This window comes from Coregonus clupeaformis, unplaced genomic scaffold (genome assembly GCF_020615455.1).
Source record: "Coregonus clupeaformis isolate EN_2021a unplaced genomic scaffold, ASM2061545v1 scaf0693, whole genome shotgun sequence".
Lineage (NCBI taxonomy): Eukaryota > Metazoa > Chordata > Actinopteri > Salmoniformes > Salmonidae > Coregonus > Coregonus clupeaformis.
The window spans coordinates 72,070-91,154 of NW_025534148.1; the positions used below are offsets into that span (position 1 = coordinate 72,070).

Genomic DNA, 19,085 nt, shown 5'->3' on the forward strand with positions numbered 1-19,085 from the left:
GGAAGAGAGAAAACGGTGCAGTTTTAAAGCTTAAATTGCAGTGCATTTATGTAAAAAAAATGTATTGAGTTGAAAATATTTATAATTGGTGGAGTACTGTGCATACCAATATCCCTGAGAGCCTCCCAGGCCCATGTTGCCCAGGGTTAAGAACAGAAATTGGAGATTAATAATATTACATTGTATTGTATTACACCCTCTAAACTTATTCCATGGATCCATTGGCCAAAATTCGTTTCATCTGTTGTTGTTAGTAATATTCATAAAGATGTTTAATGTAAAAAATATTTTTTAAAATTTTATTTTATACATTTTTACATCTGACCGCGGACCCTCTGCAGTACCTCCGTAGACCCCACTTTGAGAACCCCTGATCTAAAGGACTGCCTCTCTGATATGCCTGGCTTTATAATATACCCAGGTGAATCGCATGAAAAGTGGTGATGCAGTTTACACCCCCAAATTCTGGAGTGCCCAGCCCTACCACGCAATATCAGGCAGGAAAAAACTGTTAACTCTTTTTAACGGCAGATAGTTGATAGATTGTCCTAATTTCTATCATTCTGTGATTTATTGTTTACCATGTTTCCTTTTAATCCATTTGTAATATTATTTTATTATGAACAGCACCTTGCGTTGCGGTCTCTGTATGACATGTGCTATATAAATAAAGTATTGGTTATTATAATGAAATAGAACACTGAAATAAAGTGAACAAATACATGAAAATACATTAATTATATAATGAACTCATTCTATAATAATTTCGTTTAAAACATGAATGTACCATTTCCTCCTGAGCCTGGTATAAAAGTAGGATATATGATCTCTGTTCATCTTAGGGAGGAGGGATACGGATGTTTAGTAAACTTGCTTTATCTATACAGCTGCTGCAAGGCCTCGAGAAAGTGGGGTGGAATGATTTCATCAATTCAGTAGCTTTAATTCAAAGAAGGACGTGAACTGAAAAATCATCTTTGAAAATAGATTATTTAATTGTAATTAGGGGTTCTTAGTCCATTATGGTAATTTAACGTATATAGCGCAGGCCTATAATTGGCTACAACATTCATCTTATAAAGCCTAACATAGGTCTAGTCCTATTGTAAATGACAGTCGACCTATGACTGCTATAAAATGCCTGCTAGACGAGTGCAACAGGAAGCCAACTAACTGAGTATGAGACCCCACCTTATTATGTGCTGTGTGAAAGTGAAACTAAAAAATAGGCTCCGACATTTTGTACAGGATAGAGACATTTTACTTTGACTGCAGCTCATGTCCTCCATTGATGTCTGTAAATACAGAATCATCCAGGATCCTATTTGCATGTACCAATTAACATGAATGTTTTATGGCACCAGGTTATAGGAATATAGTCTAGTTTACTCTTTGTCAGGTGGCATATTTGACGTTAAAGCTGTCTTTGGATCAGCAGCGTGACAAGTATTCAGAACATGTTGCAGTAAATAATTATTTACTGAAATTACCGAACAAGTTGACACTCGTATGACCGGACAGTTTCATTATTTGGCAACTTGGTTATGACGAAGAAAACGGAGTAACAGTCGTGACCACTTGTATTGGATTTAACGTCAGACAATGCAGTAAAATACATCAGAGCTGCCATCTTGTGGAAAGAATAGAACACAACACAGAGTTAGAATTGGGTCAATCAGGAACAGCAGCTCAGATATTGGTATTCAAGGTGAATGTCTCCAGGTGTCTGCTCTACCTTCACAAACATAGAATACAATATATTTGGAACTTCATTGTCCAGCTAACAATTGAAATGGTCATGTGTATTCTTCAATTCCTAACCCTCCTTATATGACACACGAGAGGCTGGTAGCAGTACAGTGTCAGCTGCAGACCAGCACCCCTTAAGCAGTTACAGTATGTGCCTTGCTCAAGGGCACAAGCGCAGTAGGTAGCACTTGATATTCTGACACTAGCAACCCTCAAATTGCCAGTTTACTTGGATTTCCCCATCAGCACTGGGATTCAAACCAACAACCTTCTGCAAATCATGACTAGGTGCAGAATCGCTAATTGGGATGTAAGGTGATTTGTGTCAGTGATATGACTTCAACATACCAGCAGTACATGGATAGGTATGTGTAATATTCATATGTGTCAGCATACTGAATTGTAATTGGATGCATTATACTGTCATATCATACTGTGCTATGATTGGTTAAGACCACCCAGGTGGTGAGGTCATTCTAAAGATGATCATGGCCAGAGACACATGGACATGCCAGTTATAGCTAGTTAATAAAGAGCTACGTTTATAAATATCCTGTCGTCCTGCATTTTATTATTTTGTACAAAGCATACAAAACAAGACATGGTGTCAGAGTAAAAGGACTAAAGATGGATTTTGCTGGAGTTCCTTCACCTCGAATGGATTGGGGTCTACAAATCTACCCGATGCATGGCGTAAGTTCAAACAGCATGTGGAGCTGATGTTCACGGGTCCTCTGAAGGAAAGAGGAGAAGAGGAAAGTGCAGCTACCTGCTCCTCTGGATCGGTGAAAAAGGGAGAGACATTTACAACACATGGACACTTACCGAGGCTGAATCAAAGGTACTGAAAACATACTACGATCGTTTTGAAGCATATGTTGTGCCAAAGACCAATACAATTTTCGCTAGGTACAAATTCCATGAGAAAGTACAAGGCGCTAGCGAATCGTTTGAACAGTTTGTCACTGAGCTGCGTCTGCTTGTGAAAGACTGATTATGCAAACAAGGATGAGATGGTCAGGGACCGTATTGTATTTGGAATACACTCACCGCGAGTGAGAGAGAAACTTTTGAATGTTGGATCAGAGTTAACGCTGGACAAAGCTATCGACATAGCCAGATCTCACGAGCTAGCACAGGTTCAGATGAAAACCATTTCAGGCGGCAGCACGAGCGCATCACGTGAACAAGCAGTGCACGCAGTCAGGCAGACATCAAAGCAGACCTCCAGTGCCCAGAGAGCATGTTTCAGAACGGAGACAGACAGAACTCCAAAACAGAGCAACACAGACTCCAAACGCCCCAAAACATGTGGATATTGTGGATACAAAGTGCATGGCGAACAGGGGAATTGCCCAGCTAAAGGCAAACAGTGTACTAAATGTGGAAAATGGAATCACTTTGCAAAAGTGTGCAGAGTTTACCGTGGAAAAACAGTACATACAGTGAGTGAAGATGAAATGTCAATCAAAGAGTCAAATGCTGATGAACTGTTTATTGATTCAGTGACACAGAAAAGTCAGATATCAGAGACAGAGCAAGCCTTTGCTGACATTGAGATAGGAAGACAAGGCACAGAGCTAAAATTCAAACTAGACACTGGTGCACAAGTGAACATTATTCCTCTGAGTAAGTACAGAAGCTTGACATCTGAGTGTGAGCTACAGCCCACCACGCGCAGACTGACTGGTTATGGTGGTGAACAGCTCCCAGTAAAGGCACATGCACTCTCAAATGCAAATACAAGGAAAGGGACATGATGTTGGACTTTTACGTTGTTGACACTCGAGCACCTGCAGTGCTAGGTCTTAAAGCATGTTTAGACATGGACCTTATCAAGCTAGTTTTATCAGTGACAGCACCAGTAGATATAGAGAATGTCATGGAGGAGTTTGCTGATGTTTTTACAGGAATAGGACTATTCCCAGGAGAATGTACCATTCACCTTGACCCAGACAACCCCTGTGGTCTACCCACCGAGAAAGATTCCACTTGCTCTCCACGCCCGTCTGAAGAAAGAATTGGAGAGCATGGAGCAATCTGACATCGTCACCAAGGTTACAGAACCGACGGATTGGGTCAACGCGTTAGTGGTGGTGGAGAAACCACGCACAGGCAAGCTCAGAGTATGTCTCGACCCAAGAGACTTGAACAAGGCTATCAAACGCCCCCATTACCCCTTACCGACGCTAGATGGCATACACACACAAGCTAGCGGGCGCACGCTACTTCAGTGTCATGGACGCCAGATCAGGCTACTGGGCTATCAAGCTCACAGAAGAGTCATCTAAGCTCACAACGTTCAACACCGTTTGGACGCTACAGGTTCCGTCGCCTGCTTTTTGGGATTATCTCAGCCCAAGACGAGTTTCAGCGAAAGATCGACGAGGTGTGCGAAGGCCTCGACGGAGTGCGTGGCATTTGTGGACCGACATCCTTGTCTATGGTCGAACCAAAGAGGAACACGACAGAAACCTCAACGCGATGCTGCAAAGGTCCCGAGAGAGAGGAGTCCGCTCAACCCCGAGAAGAGCACAGTCGGCGCTACAGAGGTCAGCTACTTCGGACATCTTCTCACAGCGAATGGAATCAAGCCAGATCCGCAGAAGATCTCAGCCATAAAGGAAATGGAGCCACCAAAGAACCGCGCAGAGCTGGAAACAGTGCTTGGCATGGTCAACTACTTAGCCAAGTTCGCATCCAGCCTCTCCAATGCTAATGCACCCCTCGTCAGCTGCTAAAGCAGTCCAGTGAGTTCCTCTGGGACAACCAACATGACATCGCTTTCCAGAAAGTGAAAGACTTGATCACGAGAGAACCAGGACCAATCCTTGCCTACTACGACCCCAACAAAGAGCTCAGACTCCAGGTGTACGCGTCAAAGTATGGACTAGGGGCAGTGCTACTGCAAGAAGGAAAACCCATCGGCTACGCTTCCAAATCTCTCACAGACTGTGAAATCAACTACGCTCAAATCGAAAAGGAGCTGTACGCCATTCTGTTCGGATGTAAGCGTTTCCATCAGTATGTCTATGGACGACAAGTCATTGTGGAATCAGACCACAAGCCCCTCGAGTCAATCATGAGGAAACCGTTAGCCGCAGCCCCGCCAAGGCTACAGAGAATGATCCTTCAACTACAAAAATACAACTTCACAATCACTCACCGTCCAGGCAAAGACATCCCTGTCGCAGACACACTCTCCAGGGAAGTTTCTTACCTACAAGGACAGCAGCCTCAGTGAAGGCATGGACATGCAGGTGCACACTGTGTACAGCAACTTACCAGTTAGTGACACAAAACTGAAGGAGATCCGAGCAGAAACAGAAAAAGACACACAACTCACACAGCTGAGGGAAAGTCATACAGTCAGGATGGCCTGAGGAGAGGAGAAAATGCCCTCAGAGCATCTCAGAGTTCTGGAACCATCGTGACGAACTATCACAGATCAACGGAATAATTTTCAAAGGAGAGAAAATCATCATTCCTACCAGTCTCAGAGAAGAGATTTTGACAAAGATCCATGCTGGACACATGGGCATGGAAAAGTGCAAACAGAGAGCACGGGACATTTTGTTTTGGCCCGGAATGTGCAAACAAATAGACGACATGATTGGTAAATGCCCCACCTGTCTTGAACGACGCCCCTCAAACACCAAAGAGCCAATGTTACCTCACCGTATCCCAGACCGACCCTGGCAGGTCGTGGCAACAGATCTGTTCACGTGGAACAACGAGGGACTACATTATAACAGTGGACTACTACAGCAGATACTTCGAACTCGACAAGCTTCACAGCACCACATCTGCAGCTGTGATACACAAGCTGAAAGCAGCCTTTGCCAGGCATGGCATTGTAGAGACTTTAATATCTGACAATGGGCCCTGTTACAAATCAAATGAGTTTGAATCCTTCACAAAAGCATGGGAGTTCACACACGTCACCACAAGCCCACATTACCCTCAAAGTAATGGCCTTGCTGAAAAATCTGTGCAGATCGCTAAATCACTCATGGACAAAGCAAAAGCAGACAAGAGAGACCCCTACCTCAGTCTCCTTGAATACCGCAACACTCCAGTTGACAACTTCAAATCACCAGCCCAGCTGTTGATGAGCCGCAGACTTTCGCTCAATCCTTCCCAGCACCAACCAGCAGCTGCAACCTGAGGTCGTCAGCTACAAGGAAGTGCATGCAAAACGTGCACAGAGACAACAACAGCAAAAGCGATACTACGACAGGTCAGCCAGACCACTGCCACCACTGAACGACGGAGAGTCAGTTAGAATCCAGGAGCATGGCTACTGGAAGCCAGCAGTCGTCATCCAACCAGCTGACACTGAACGTTCATATCTCGTTCGCACCGCAGAAGGAGCGGTGTACCGCCCAATCGTCGTCACCTACTGAACACAAAAGAACAACACACTGACGAGATGATCTGTTCCCCTGAAAGAGAACGGGGTGGACTAAACACAGACACAACACAACATACACCATACTTACCTGCAACACCACAAGAACTGTTGACTGACACAGAAGCATGCCCAGCTTCATATCACACAAGGTCAGGAAGAGAGGTCAAGCCTAGAGCTGTCCTAGACCTGTGAAATGTCAAAGGGTGTAGGCGGATCGCTGCCCTAAAGGAGTTCCAGACTGTAAACTTGTTATTGAAAGTTAACTTGAAATGCTTTGGTATGGTATTTGTTTGATATGTTGAGATGTCATTGCTACAGTGAAAAGCTGAGTTGCTGAGAAATATTTGTTCTAAAAGTAACAGTATGCTGAATCATTGTTTGTCTGTTATGTTGATGCAGTTTAAATGGTTACTTACCTCGAGTTCAAACTACAGAGCATATATTCAAAAGAAACGCTTTATTGTTCTACATATTTTTCTTTTTTTTAAAGAAGGGGGATGTAATATTCATATGTGTCAGCATACTGAATTGTAATTGGATGCATTATACTGTCATATCATACTGTGCTATGATTGGTTAAGACCACCCAGGTGGTGAGGTCATTCTAAAGATGATCATGGCCAGAGACACATGGACATGCCAGTTATAGCTAGTTAATAAAGAGCTACGTTTATAAATATCCTGTCGTCCTGCATTTTATTATTTTGTACAAAGCATACAAAACAAGACAGTATGGAAACGAACATCTCATCTCATACTCACAGCTGTAATGTGATTTTGTATTTTCCCCTTAATTTAACCCCTTCCTTCTTGAATAGCAGTTTGAACCTTGTATTTTGGACTATGTACGAAAAGTATGAAAATGTAAGTCGCTCTGGATAAGAGCGTCTGCTAAATGACTAAAATGTAAAATGTACAAAATTAAATCCTAGTCTTAAATACTCCTCCAAAATATGTAAATTGTTTCTGAGAAATCTTCTTATTGCATATACTACATACAGCTAACTTATCCTAGAGATGCCGACCAGCTGACAGATACTCACCTAAGCACACACTTTCAAATAATAATAATAAAACATTATATGACATATTATTCAGTCTTCTGTCCTTCTGCTTCTCAACCAGTAGATGTCAGTAGAGATCTTCATAACAACCTTTGTTCTGTCAGTGAAACAGCAGTGGATATTCAGACTGTAATCGTTGTACAAAACGTTTCATACCTCTGTCTCCCTCCACCCCTCCTCTTCCTCTCTCTCTCCCATGTAGACCCATGAGACCACATTATACACCAGTAGCCATTTAGCAGGTGTTGACATTGTAAAACATATGTATACATTATTAGTTAATGTTGCTTGTCTTTGTGTTGATAGAGCTGTGGGACCACATTATACACCAGCAGCCATTTAGCAGGTGTTGACATTGTAAAACATATGTATACATTATTAGTTAATGTTGCTTGTCTTTGTGTTGATAGAGCTGTGGGACCACATTATACACCAGCAGCCATTTAGCAGGTGTTGACATTGTAAAACATATGTATACATTATTAGTTAATGTTGCTTGTCTTTGTGTTGATAGAGCTGTGGGACCACATTATACACCAGCAGCCATTTAGCAGGTGTTGACATTGTAAAACATATGTATACATTATTAGTTAATGTTGCTTGTCTTTGTGTTGATAGAGCTGTATATAATCCCCCATTATTCATAAAAACTGAATATGCAGCACTGGTGTCATGCATTTCAGTCTGAATTGTATTTATGTCTAAATAACTAGCTTTATTTAAAAATCGACTTGTTTAATGTGGTACCATAATGATTGATGTTAATGATCTGATGTAGATGTTACACAGATGAAATGCTTGTATACCATTGTATTATCCTATGTGTACATTGAGTCATACTGTACCATATAGACTCCCTTGTACCTTCCATTTAAGTAGACTGTGTAAAGAACAAACTAATAAAGTATGTTCCCTGTCAATCATTTACTTTACTGTTGTTAGCTACTTTTTTATATCAAGGCTACCTTCATAGCTGCAATCTTCAACAAGGTTTGGCAGCATAACTATGGCCTGGTTTAGGATGTATTGAAGGGTGACTATTTCATGCTAACCCCTTCATCTCTAGTTCTACTTCCTCCCTCCAAATGGGAGTGGCTTAGACTGAACAGCAGAGGGGAGGTAATCGTGAACGTATGAGAAGGTACAGCGAAAAGAAACACTGACAAATGGCTTCATCAAGCACAACAAAACCCTGTAAGTTGACTTTATTTAATGATGCAAACAGTAGACATACAGTGCCTTGCAAAAGTATTCATCCCCCTTGGCATTTTTCCTATTTTGTTGCATTACAACCTGTAATTTAAACGGATTGTTATTTGGATTTCATGTAATGGACATACACAAAATAGTCCAAATTGGTGAAGTGGAATGAAAAAAATTACTTGTTTAAAGAAATTCGAACAAATAAATAACGGAAAAGTGGTCCGTGCATATCTATTCACCCCTTTGCTATGAAGCCCCTAAATAAGATCTGGTGAAACCAATTACCTTCAGAAGTCACATAATTAGTTAAATAATGTCCACCTGTGTGCAATCTAAGTGTCACATGATCTGTCACATGATCTCAGTATATATACACCTGTTCTGAAAGGCCCCAGAGACTGCAACACCACTAAGCAAGGGGCACCACCAAGCAAGCGGCACCATGAAGACCAAGGAGCTCTTCAAACAGGTCAGGGACAGAAGTTGTGGAGAAGTACAGATCAGGGTTGGGTTCTAAAAAAATATCAGAAACTTTGAACATCCCACGTAGACCATTAAATCCATTATAAAAAAATTGAAAGAATATGGCACCACAACAAACCTGCCAAGAGAGGGCCGCCCACCATTAATCAGAGAGGCAACAAAGAGACCAAAGACAACCGTGAAGGAGCTGCAAAGCTCCACAGCGGTGATTGGAGTATCTGTCCATAGGACCACTTTAAGCCGTACACTTCACAGAGCTGGGCTTTATGGAAGAGTGGCCAGAAAAAAGCCATTGCTTAAAGAAAAAAATAAGCAAACACGTTTGGTGTTCGCCAAAAGGCATGTGGGAGACTCCCCAAACATATGAAAGAAGGTACTCTGGTCAAATGAGACTAAAATTGAGCTTTTTGGCCATCAAGGAAAACCCTATGTCTGGTGCAAACCCAACACCTCTCATCACACCGAGAACACCATCCCCATAGTGAAGCATGGTGGTGGCAGCATCATGCTGTGGGGATGTTTTTCATTGGCAGGCACTGGAAAACTGGTCAGAATTTAAGGAATGATGGATGGCGCTAAATACAGGGAAATTATTGAGGGAAACCTGTTTCAGTCTTCCAGAAATTTGAGACTGGGACAGAGGTTCACCTTCCAGAAGGACAATGACCCTAAGCATACTGCTAAAGCAACACTCGAGTGGTTTAAGGGGAAACATTTAAATGTCTTGGAATGGCCTAGTCAAAGGCCAGACCTCAATCCAATTGAGAATCTGTGGTATGACTTAAAGATTGCTGTACACCAGCGGAACCCATCCAACTTGAAGGAGCTGGAGCAGTTTTGCCTTGACGAATGGGCAAAAATCCCAGTGGTTAGATGTGCCAAGCTTATAGAGACATAAACCAAGAGACTTGCAGCTTTAATTGCTGCAAAAGGAGGTTCTACAAAGTATTGACTTTGGGGGGGTGAATAGCAGGGACGGCCTGTTCAATAGGGCGATATGGGCGACGCACTGCCAAACGGGAAAAGGAAGGGATTTTTTTTCTAATCAATTATATCACGGCAACAGTAGTTATCAGTGTTCACGTCTGATCTGCCAGCCACTAAATGTCAAATCAGGCTAAAGTCGTGCTTCAAATGGCCCCGCCCGTTTTTTTTTTTTTTTCAGTCAAGTTGAAAATCGCCCAGAAGTCTCTCATAGCCTGTCATGTAAAATCTATTTTTTTCAAATTTCAAAGCTTTCAATACATTCTCTATGGGTGTCTGTGGGCTTGCACTTACGCGCTTTCGTCATACGTGACGTAACCATGAACGTAACTAAGACAATAGCGGCTAGAGCGTCTCTTTTGCGACCTGCAGTGTGGCGTTATTTTATGTTTTTAATTTGTAGACTTAGTTTACAAACATTCTGCCAACCATGGATTTCCAGTGGTTGGTTTTGGACTGATCTTGTTGATCGTGTACATACCCGCTACGAACGGACTAAATAATGAAAACGCTGCTGGCAGCGGAATCCCAATACAGCTGGGAGACTTGGCTGGATGACAGAGTCCCGGACAGAGAAGTGGAGCCGGCCGGCTTCACCCTGGTCAGAGCGGACCGCGATCCTGGTAAGAGAGCGACTCTGTACCCCGACATTGAACTGCTTTCTGTGTCATTGCGACCTTACTATCTGCCCGTGAGTTCCCCCAATTGTTTGTTACCGTTGTGTACTGTTGATAATCACAAGTTTACTGGAGAACTGAGACCAAGTAGAGACTTTGGACAGGGTGGATATGGTATAATAAAGACAGTTTATTCAGAGGTAAAGATATCTGGAATCGCGTGCACGGACTCGTTCGTCAAACTCTTAGGGAGAAGAGAGCCCCGAAAACATTGTGTGCAGACATTTTATACAATAAATGATGTAGGTTGAATCTAGTAGTTCTGATCTTCTGATTGGTCCTGATGAGTTGGGCGAGGTCCCCTCCACTGTTGCATTGGCTCTGAGTCGGGTTCTCTGTCTTCAAATGTTCAGCCTAAAGAGAGGGGATTTTTGTGTGTGTGTGTGTGTGTGTTTAACAGTGATGATGTGTGTGTGTGTGTGTGTTATCAGTGATGATGTGTGTGTGTGTGTGTGTGTGTGTGTGTCCTCAGAGCAAGAACTCGTGAGTTGGAAGAACTGAGAGACCTATGGCGTGGGTGTTGTCCTTGGCCACCTGCTGACAAGGCTGACAAGATAGGACTCTTTTGTCCATTGTTATAGGATAGGAACAGCATTGATTGAAAACAAACGCCCAACACAAAATGGGTCATGCACAAGATTTTAGTCAGACCAAGCTATAACATTATATATTTACTACGACAGTACATTCAACCAAAAGCTAATATAACAAAGGCATCAGAGATTATTTATAATCTGTCACAGAAACTGGAATCCATCTCCCCAGATCAGTCAATAAATGCTTCTGGTATTGACTTATATGCTGCCCCTGTCTTCATGTTGTTGCTGGACATATCTTTTTTAAAATGTGTGTAGGTCACCTAAATCATCAGAAAAATTGCCCCTCCTGAGAATTTTTTCAGGAGCCGTCACTGGTGAATAGTTATGCACGCTCAAGTTTTCAGTTTTTTTGTCTTATTTCTTGTTTATTTCACACAAAAAAATATTTAGCATCTTCAAAGTGGTAGGCATGTTGTGTAAATCAAATGATACAAACCCCCTAAAAAATCCATTTTAATTCCAGGTTGTAAGGCAACAAAATAGGAAAAATGCCAAGGGGGGTGAATACTTTTGCAAGCCACCGTACCTGGTTACTAGCTATTGTTGTGAACATTTAAATGCGTTTTTGAGCACCTCAATTTAATTATATAACATCGTGTACTCCCATGCCATTCTACTTTCACTTGTATTTAAGGTGCTCTGAAAAAGTGTGTAATAACATAAACTAGTATAACAATAAGTGTTTTTTCATCTTGGGAGTATGAATATATTCAATCCCTGGAGTCTTTGATAATTTTTAGGGCCTTCCTCTGACACCGCCTGGTATAGAGGTCCTGGATGGCAGGAAGCTTGGCCTCAGTGATGTACTGGGCCGTACGCACTATCCTCCGTAGTGCCTTGAGGTCGGAGGCCGAGCAGTTGCCATACCAGGTGGTGATGCAACCAGTCAGGATGCTCTCGATGGTGCAGCTGTAGAAATCTTTGAGGATCTGAGGACCCATGCGAAATCTATTCAGTCTCCTGAGGAGGAATAAGCTTTGTGGTGCCCTCTTCACGACTGTCTTGGTGTGTTTGGACCATGATAGTTTGTTGGTGATGTAGACACCAAGGAACTTGAAGCTCTCAACCTGTTCCACTACAGCCCCGTCGATGAGAATGGGGGCGTGCTCAGTCCTCTATTTTTCCTGTAGTCCACAATCATCTCCTTTGTCTTGATCACGTTGAGGGAGAGGTTGTTATCCTGACACCACACGGCCAGGTCTCTGACCTCCTCCCTATAGGCTGTCTCATCGTTGTCTGTGATCAGGCCCACCACTGTTGTGTCGTCGGCAAACTTTAATGATGGTGTTGGAGTCGTGCCTCGCCATGCAGTCATGGGTGAACAGGGAGTCCAGGAGGGGACTGAGCACGCACCCCTGAGGGGCCCCAGTGTTGAGGATCAGCGTGGCAGATGTATTGTTGCCTACCCTTACCACCTGGGGGGCAGCCCGTCAGGAAGTCCAGGATCCAGTTGCAGAGGGAGGTGTTTAGTCCCAGGGTCCTTAACTTAGTGATGAGCTTTGAGGGCACTATGGTGTTGAACGCTGAGCTGTAGTCAATAAATAGCATTCTCACGTAGGTGTTCCTCTTCTGTGACAAAAGACAGCTCTAGGAAGAATATTGGTGGTTCCAAACTTCTTCCATTTAAGAATAATGGAGGCCACTGGGTTCTTGAGAACCTTCAATGCTGCAAAAATGTTTTGGTACTCTTCCACAGATCTGTGCCTCGACACAATCCTGTCTCAGAGCTCTACGGACAATTCCTTCGACCTCGTGGCTTGGTTTTTGCTCTAACATGCACTGTGGGACCTATATAGACAGGTGTGTGCCTTTCCAAATCATTACCACAGGTGGACTCCAATCAATGTGTAGTAACATCTGAAGGATGATCAATGGAAACAGGATGCACCCGAGCTAAACTTTGAGTCTCATTGCAAAGGGTCTGAATATTTATGTAAATAAGGTCTTTCTGCTTCCTATTTTTAGTACATTTGCAAAAAATATCAAAAAACCTGTTTTCGCTTTGTCATTATGGGGTATTATGTGTAGATTGATAAGAAAACAAATATATATTATCCATTTTATAATAAGGCTGTAACGTAACATAATGTGTAAAAAGTGAAGGGGTCTGAACAAACCGAAGACACTAAGTGCTACAAAGCTTTTGGGAAATCCACAGTGATATTTTGTAGTATGTATTTGTGAATAAAACAGATGAAACTGTGGATAGAACATGAGCTATAATCAAAGGATGACAAGAGTTTATAGTTTTGATGGGAATATATATTTTATTTTTTGAAGGACTTTCTTTTTATGTATGAAAGAAGAATCATCATTAGACTGAAAACAATGTATTCACAAAAATCTAATATTTTCTGATACATTTTCAGTGTAAATGTAATGTAAAATGTTGTCTTTATACTATATACCAGGGATCTCCAACCCAGTTCCTGGAGCGCTACCGTCCTGTAGGTTCACACTCCAACCCTGTTCCTGGAGCGCTACCGTCCTGTAGGTTCACACTCCAACCCTGTTCCTGGAGCGCTACCGTCCTGTAAGTTTTCACTCCAACCCTAAACTAGCACACCTCATTCTAGTAATTAGCTGGTTGATAAGCTGAACCAGGTTAGTTACAACTGGGGTTGGAGTGAAAACCTACAGGAGGGTAGCTCTCCAGGAACAGGGTTGGAGTGAAAACCTACAGGAGGGTAGCTCTCCAGGAACAGGGTTGGAGTGAAAACCTACAGGAGGGTAGCTCTCAGGAACAGGGTTGGAGTTAAAACCTCAAGGAGGGTGGCTCTCCAGGAACAGGGTTGGAGTTAAAACCTACAGGAGGGTAGCTCTCCAGGAACAGGGTTGGAGTGAAAACCTACAGGAGGGTAGCTCTCCAGGAACAGGGTTGGAGTGAAAACCTACAGGAGGGTAGCTCTCCAGGAACAGGGTTGGAGTTAAAACCTACAGGAGGGTAGCTCTCCAGGAACAGGGTTGGAGTGAAAACCTACAGGAGGGTAGCTCTCCAGGAACAGGGTTGGAGTGAAAACCTACAGGAGGGTAGCTCTCCAGGAACAGGGTTGGAGTTAAAACCTACAGGAGGGTAGCTCTCCAGGAACAGGGTTGGAGTTAAAACCTACAGGAGGGTAGCTCTCCAGGAACAGGGTTGGAGCGAAAACCTACAGGAGGGTGGCTCTCCAGGAACAGGGTTGGAGTTAAAACCTACAGGAGGGTAGCTCTCCAGGAACAGGGTTGGAGTTAAAACCTACAGGAGGGTAGCTCTCCAGGAACAGGGTTGGAGTTAAAACCTACAGGAGGGTAGCTCTCCAGGAACAGGGTTGGAGTTAAAACCTACAGGAGGGTAGCTCTCCAGGAACAGGGTTGGAGTTAAAACCTACAGGAGGGTAGCTCTCCAGGAACAGGGTTGGAGTTAAAACCTACAGGAGGGTAGCTCTCCAGGAACAGGGTTGGAGTTAAAACCTACAGGAGGGTAGCTCTCCAGGAACAGGGTTGGAGACCCCAGTTATATACTATAGCTTTAATCATGGTATAGTTTATGTAAAAACATAAAAAAATATAATGTATGCAGACAAGATTTTCATAAAGCGGTAGGCCTATTTCTGTATTAGGCTCTAAGTTGAATTGGAGTGTAAGTCGTTTAGACATTTTCAGAATGATTGGGGAAGTAATAGCTACTAACATTGTATTTCACAGTAAATTACTGTTGGGGATTGTTGACTGGCTACTTTCCTGCCAGATGTTTACCACATCACACCAACTACCCCAACTACCCCACCAACTACCCCACCAATTACCACACCAACTGCCCCACCAACTAACCCACCAACTACCCCACCAACAATTAAACCTGCTACAATACCACTTATAATAATTGTCTTCCTCTTGCTCCTCTCCTTCTCGATCCTCTCCTTCTCCCTTGTCTCCTTCTCGACCCTCTCCATCTCGACCCTGTCCCTCTCCCTCCTCTCCCTCTCGACCCTCAACTTCTCGACCCTCTCCCTCCACTCCATATTGACCCTCTCCCTTATCTCCTTCTGGATCCTCTCCCTCTCCCTCTGGAGCCACTCCTTCTCCTTCTGGATCCTCTTCTCCTCCTCCCTCTGGAGCCACTCCTTCTCCTTCTGGATCCTCTCCTCCTCCTCCCTCTGTTTCCACTCCTCCACCTCTTTCTTAGCCCTGGCTACCTCCTCAAACATCTCATTGGTGTAGCAGGTTCCTCCATTCTCCTCCACCATTCTGTCTATCTTCTCCATCAGTTCTGTGACTTGAGATCTGTTCCCTCTGGCTTTATTGTTGAGGACATGGTACCTCCCCCCACACTGCTCTACCAATCCACTGAGGTCCTTGTTCCCACTAATCAGCTTCTCTACACCACTACCCTCTAACGCATCTCCATGGGTGAAGAGGATGATGGTGTGCTTTGCCAGTCCTGATCCAAACACACTCTCTAGAATTTCAATAGCTTGTTTCTCCTGCTCTGTGAACCTGTCATTCACTCTTAAAGCTATGAGGAAGGCATGAGGCCCTGGGCTACACTCATAGATGCTACTACCAATCTCCATTGCCACTTCTTCCACAGTAAGCTGTGTGTCAAACAGTCCTGGAGTGTCAACCACACTGACATCCCTCCCATCTACTGCTGCCTGCTTCATTTCTGTTTTACGTGTTACTGAGGACAATTTCTGTTCAGAATGGAAACTTTTCCCACCAAGGATTGTGTTTCCTGTTGCACTCTTCCCAACACCGCTTTTTCCAAGCAGAACAATCCTTCTCTCTGGGAGATTCCTGATGGAGGAGCTCCTTGAAACTGTTGAATCTGTGTATAGAAAAACACATCACATTTGATAAACTGATACAGTAAAATGAATACCATCTCATCCCCTATACAGGCAGTTATTGTATGCACAGAATAATAATGATTTATGTCTGATGTTTAAATCTTTACGGTGATTGTGGAGTTCAGGTGTGATTTGTACCAACCGGGGAGCTCTCGTACGCCAAGCCAATTTACTAAAGCTTCAATCTGGGATTTGGAAAGCTGTTCAAAAGTCATTTCAATTCTTGATCTGCATTGATTCTTGAATAATATCACTTATAAGTGCCTCATAAGCTCATTATTACACAAAATGTCAGATTTCATTACTCCAATTTTAGCAAAATACAAGAATGTAAACAAACAAGTCTATAACTTCAACATATAAAACTATCTCTTGGATGTCATGGACTGTCAGTCATTGCATCTAAAGCACTGAGGTTAAATGTATCCAGCCCCATCCCAGCTGAACACCACATTAAGTGGTGGGGGGAACATTGTTGTTATCCCAGACTGTATAGCTTTAACCATAAGACCAGAGGGATATGCTACCTAGCGGGACAGAGGAGTTGGCAAGCTAACTTTGGTCAATTCTGAGTTCAACTCGGTATAACTGTTAAACTTAACGAGCACCCCTTTTTCCACGCCTATTGAACATTATTTTATTAAGTCACACTAAGGTTTCACTGCGTGTTATGTTTCAAATGCATCCTGTCATTACTAAATGTGTAGTGTCATGCATTTAAATATTACTACTTTTAACACAAAACATCTGATTAATACATATTTTAATAAATCTTCCTCAAGTATTGTCTCAGTCATTGTCATGCAAAACAAAATAACTGGTCTTACAATTCTCAGACAATGCTACCTATAATCAACTCTGCTACAGGAGGGAAAAAGATTGTGTTTATGTTATCAATGACATGACCTACTTAGCTCTCATCTAGAATATCTAGTTTACTATCATCAGTATTATACACTTCAAAACACTGGATTTCAATCATGGAAACATTTACAATTAGCCTACATTACATTTCCTGCTAATCCTTTATATAAACAGTAAGTTATACTTACTGAGACAGGTAGATGTCTTTTCCAGTAGTGATTTGACCTGCTCAGGATCACCACTCTTGTTGTTGAACACATGGTATCTTCCACCGTATTTTCTCAGCACTTCTGTGAGGTCATCTGAGTCAGCAATGAATTCTTCTATAGTCTGGTCTTCTAACTCATCTCCTCTGGTGAACAGGATCCAGGTTTGCTTCAAAAGACTCTCTCCTAGAAGATCTTCTACTTTACTGATGACCCTCTTCTCTTCTTCTGTTAATCTGTCTGTCTTCACCACCAGGAGAAACACACGGGGACCAGATGAGGTTAACTTGAGGACATTCTGGAATTTCTCCTGAATTTGCTCTTCGGATCGATCGGGGTCACAGAATCCTGGAGTGTCATACACGACAACATCTATTCCTTCAATGGTGACATTTTGTTTCTCAATATCAGCAGTCACTGATTTGGAACTCTTCTTTGAGAGAAAATCTTTGCGCCCCAGGATGGTGTTTCCTGTGGCACTCTTCCCTGCTCCTGTTTTACCAAGTAACACCACCTGCAATGGTTGCACAGGTTTGGATGGGTGCACCATCTTTAAAGAAGTATCTTGTTATGGCCGAGCAGTGTGAAGCAGGAATCTAAATTCAAATACAAATGAAATAAATACTTACATTATTTTCTAAGATGCAAAATGCAGAAAAACAAGTAACAAACCAATGATACGAATACCATCACCTGGTTATGTACAAACTGGAATTAATCATTTACGCACAAAACATTTGATAAAAGGTAGTCTAGCAAAACGATAAACTGCCTGGAACATGCAGTGGTAGTTTTTTTGTCTAACTGTTTGCAGATGGTAGGCTACAACCACCCCAATGGGCACAAACTTCAGTTCAACGTCTAGTTTTGATATATATTTGATGTCAAACATCGTCAATTCAATGTGAAATCAACAAAACTCTGAGCCATGTCATTGCATTTTGGTTAGAAGTTGATTTAAACAGACATCTCTCCTCCTCAAGTTTTATCATAAAACTATCAACCTACATGTAAAATGATTTAATTGAAATTACTACTGTTAATGATTGATACAAATATTTAGGCTACATATTGGTATTAAATCAGACAACACAATCTTAGCATAACACAATCACATGAACAATAGGCCTGTCTATTGACAATACGTCTTCCATTACGCAGTCATCATTTTAGAAATTCAGACCACTTAGGAAGCTAACACATTGTTCTTCATTTCGGCCATTATTCTCTGGAAGACAGTCCTAGGCTACTAATAATGTAGTAATCTAATAGATTGTCATAAATCAGTCGAATAAATAACAACTTACCTACTTTCGTAGTACAAATGTTAAAGGTTCGCAAATGCTGTGGAGTAGAAATTGTTGAGCAGCAACAGTTTCACTTTCAGCCTCGAGTGTTATTTTATCTGACACTTAAACCACTCCCCTAAATTCTCTAGACAGACCCTATGTAACAAACCCTATACTGTATAATCATATTCTTTTTTTCCTGCTGATAAACTCCCAACAAAACTCAGTTTATCAATAACATTTAAAGATTTATCATATAGGCCTTGCCAAAATCATTAATAAACGTAGCCTATGTGTTGGATATCGGCTCAAGCATAAATTACCTTTAAAATGAATGCGCTCTAGTCAAAGATGATCTCTCCCGGCCAGCATTCTCTTAGGGACAGTTCAACATTTACACTACCATCAGAGCAGATAAATAATAATCCGATTTTCAACATTTTGATGCCATATTTATAATTTTCCAACAACAGGTTTATGTGCCAATACACCACACAACCAATAAATAAAGCATACCGTCTTCAGGCGCTTCAATATAATGGTTTGCGTTTTCAACACCACAATAAATCTACTATTTGAATATCGACAAACAGAAAATACATCTCTCCCTACCTTATTGAAGGCTTGGCTTGACAATCTCCAAATGTCATTAAACTTTTTGGTGTTTTGTAACAGATGTCTCTTTCCATTCATCAAATGGATTGATTGATTGATTTGATTTGTT

The 19,085-nt window shown here is 42.2% G+C and overlaps 1 protein-coding gene across 2 annotated transcripts; it reads right to left on the bottom strand.

Moving 5' to 3' along the window:
- Positions 1-14,587: 14,587 nt before the first annotated feature.
- LOC121562482 (GTPase IMAP family member 4-like) lies at positions 14,588-18,498 on the bottom strand. 2 transcript variants are annotated; one of them, XM_045216360.1, is made up of 3 exons: positions 18,384-18,498; positions 17,055-17,668; positions 14,588-15,980 (listed from the first exon to the last, which is right to left on the bottom strand). In XM_045216360.1, exons 2-3 carry the CDS (start codon positions 17,620-17,622, stop codon positions 14,905-14,907), a joined length of 1,644 nt encoding a protein of 547 aa, XP_045072295.1. In that variant the 5' UTR covers positions 17,623-17,668; positions 18,384-18,498; the 3' UTR covers positions 14,588-14,904. The 2 variants fall into 2 exon arrangements, with proteins under 2 accessions (XP_045072295.1, XP_045072296.1); XM_045216361.1 differs by having other exon boundaries at positions 18,380-18,498.
- Between the last annotated feature and the right edge of the window lie 587 nt (positions 18,499-19,085).

Coding starts and splice junctions, on each gene's coding strand:
- LOC121562482 (XM_045216360.1), bottom strand. CDS start 17,622: ATGGTGCACCCATCCAAACCTGTGCAACCATTGCAGGTGGTGTTACTT. Junction 15,981..17,054: donor AAAGACATCTACCTGTCTCA/GTAAGTATAACT, acceptor TTCTATACACAG/ATTCAACAGTTTCAAGGAGC.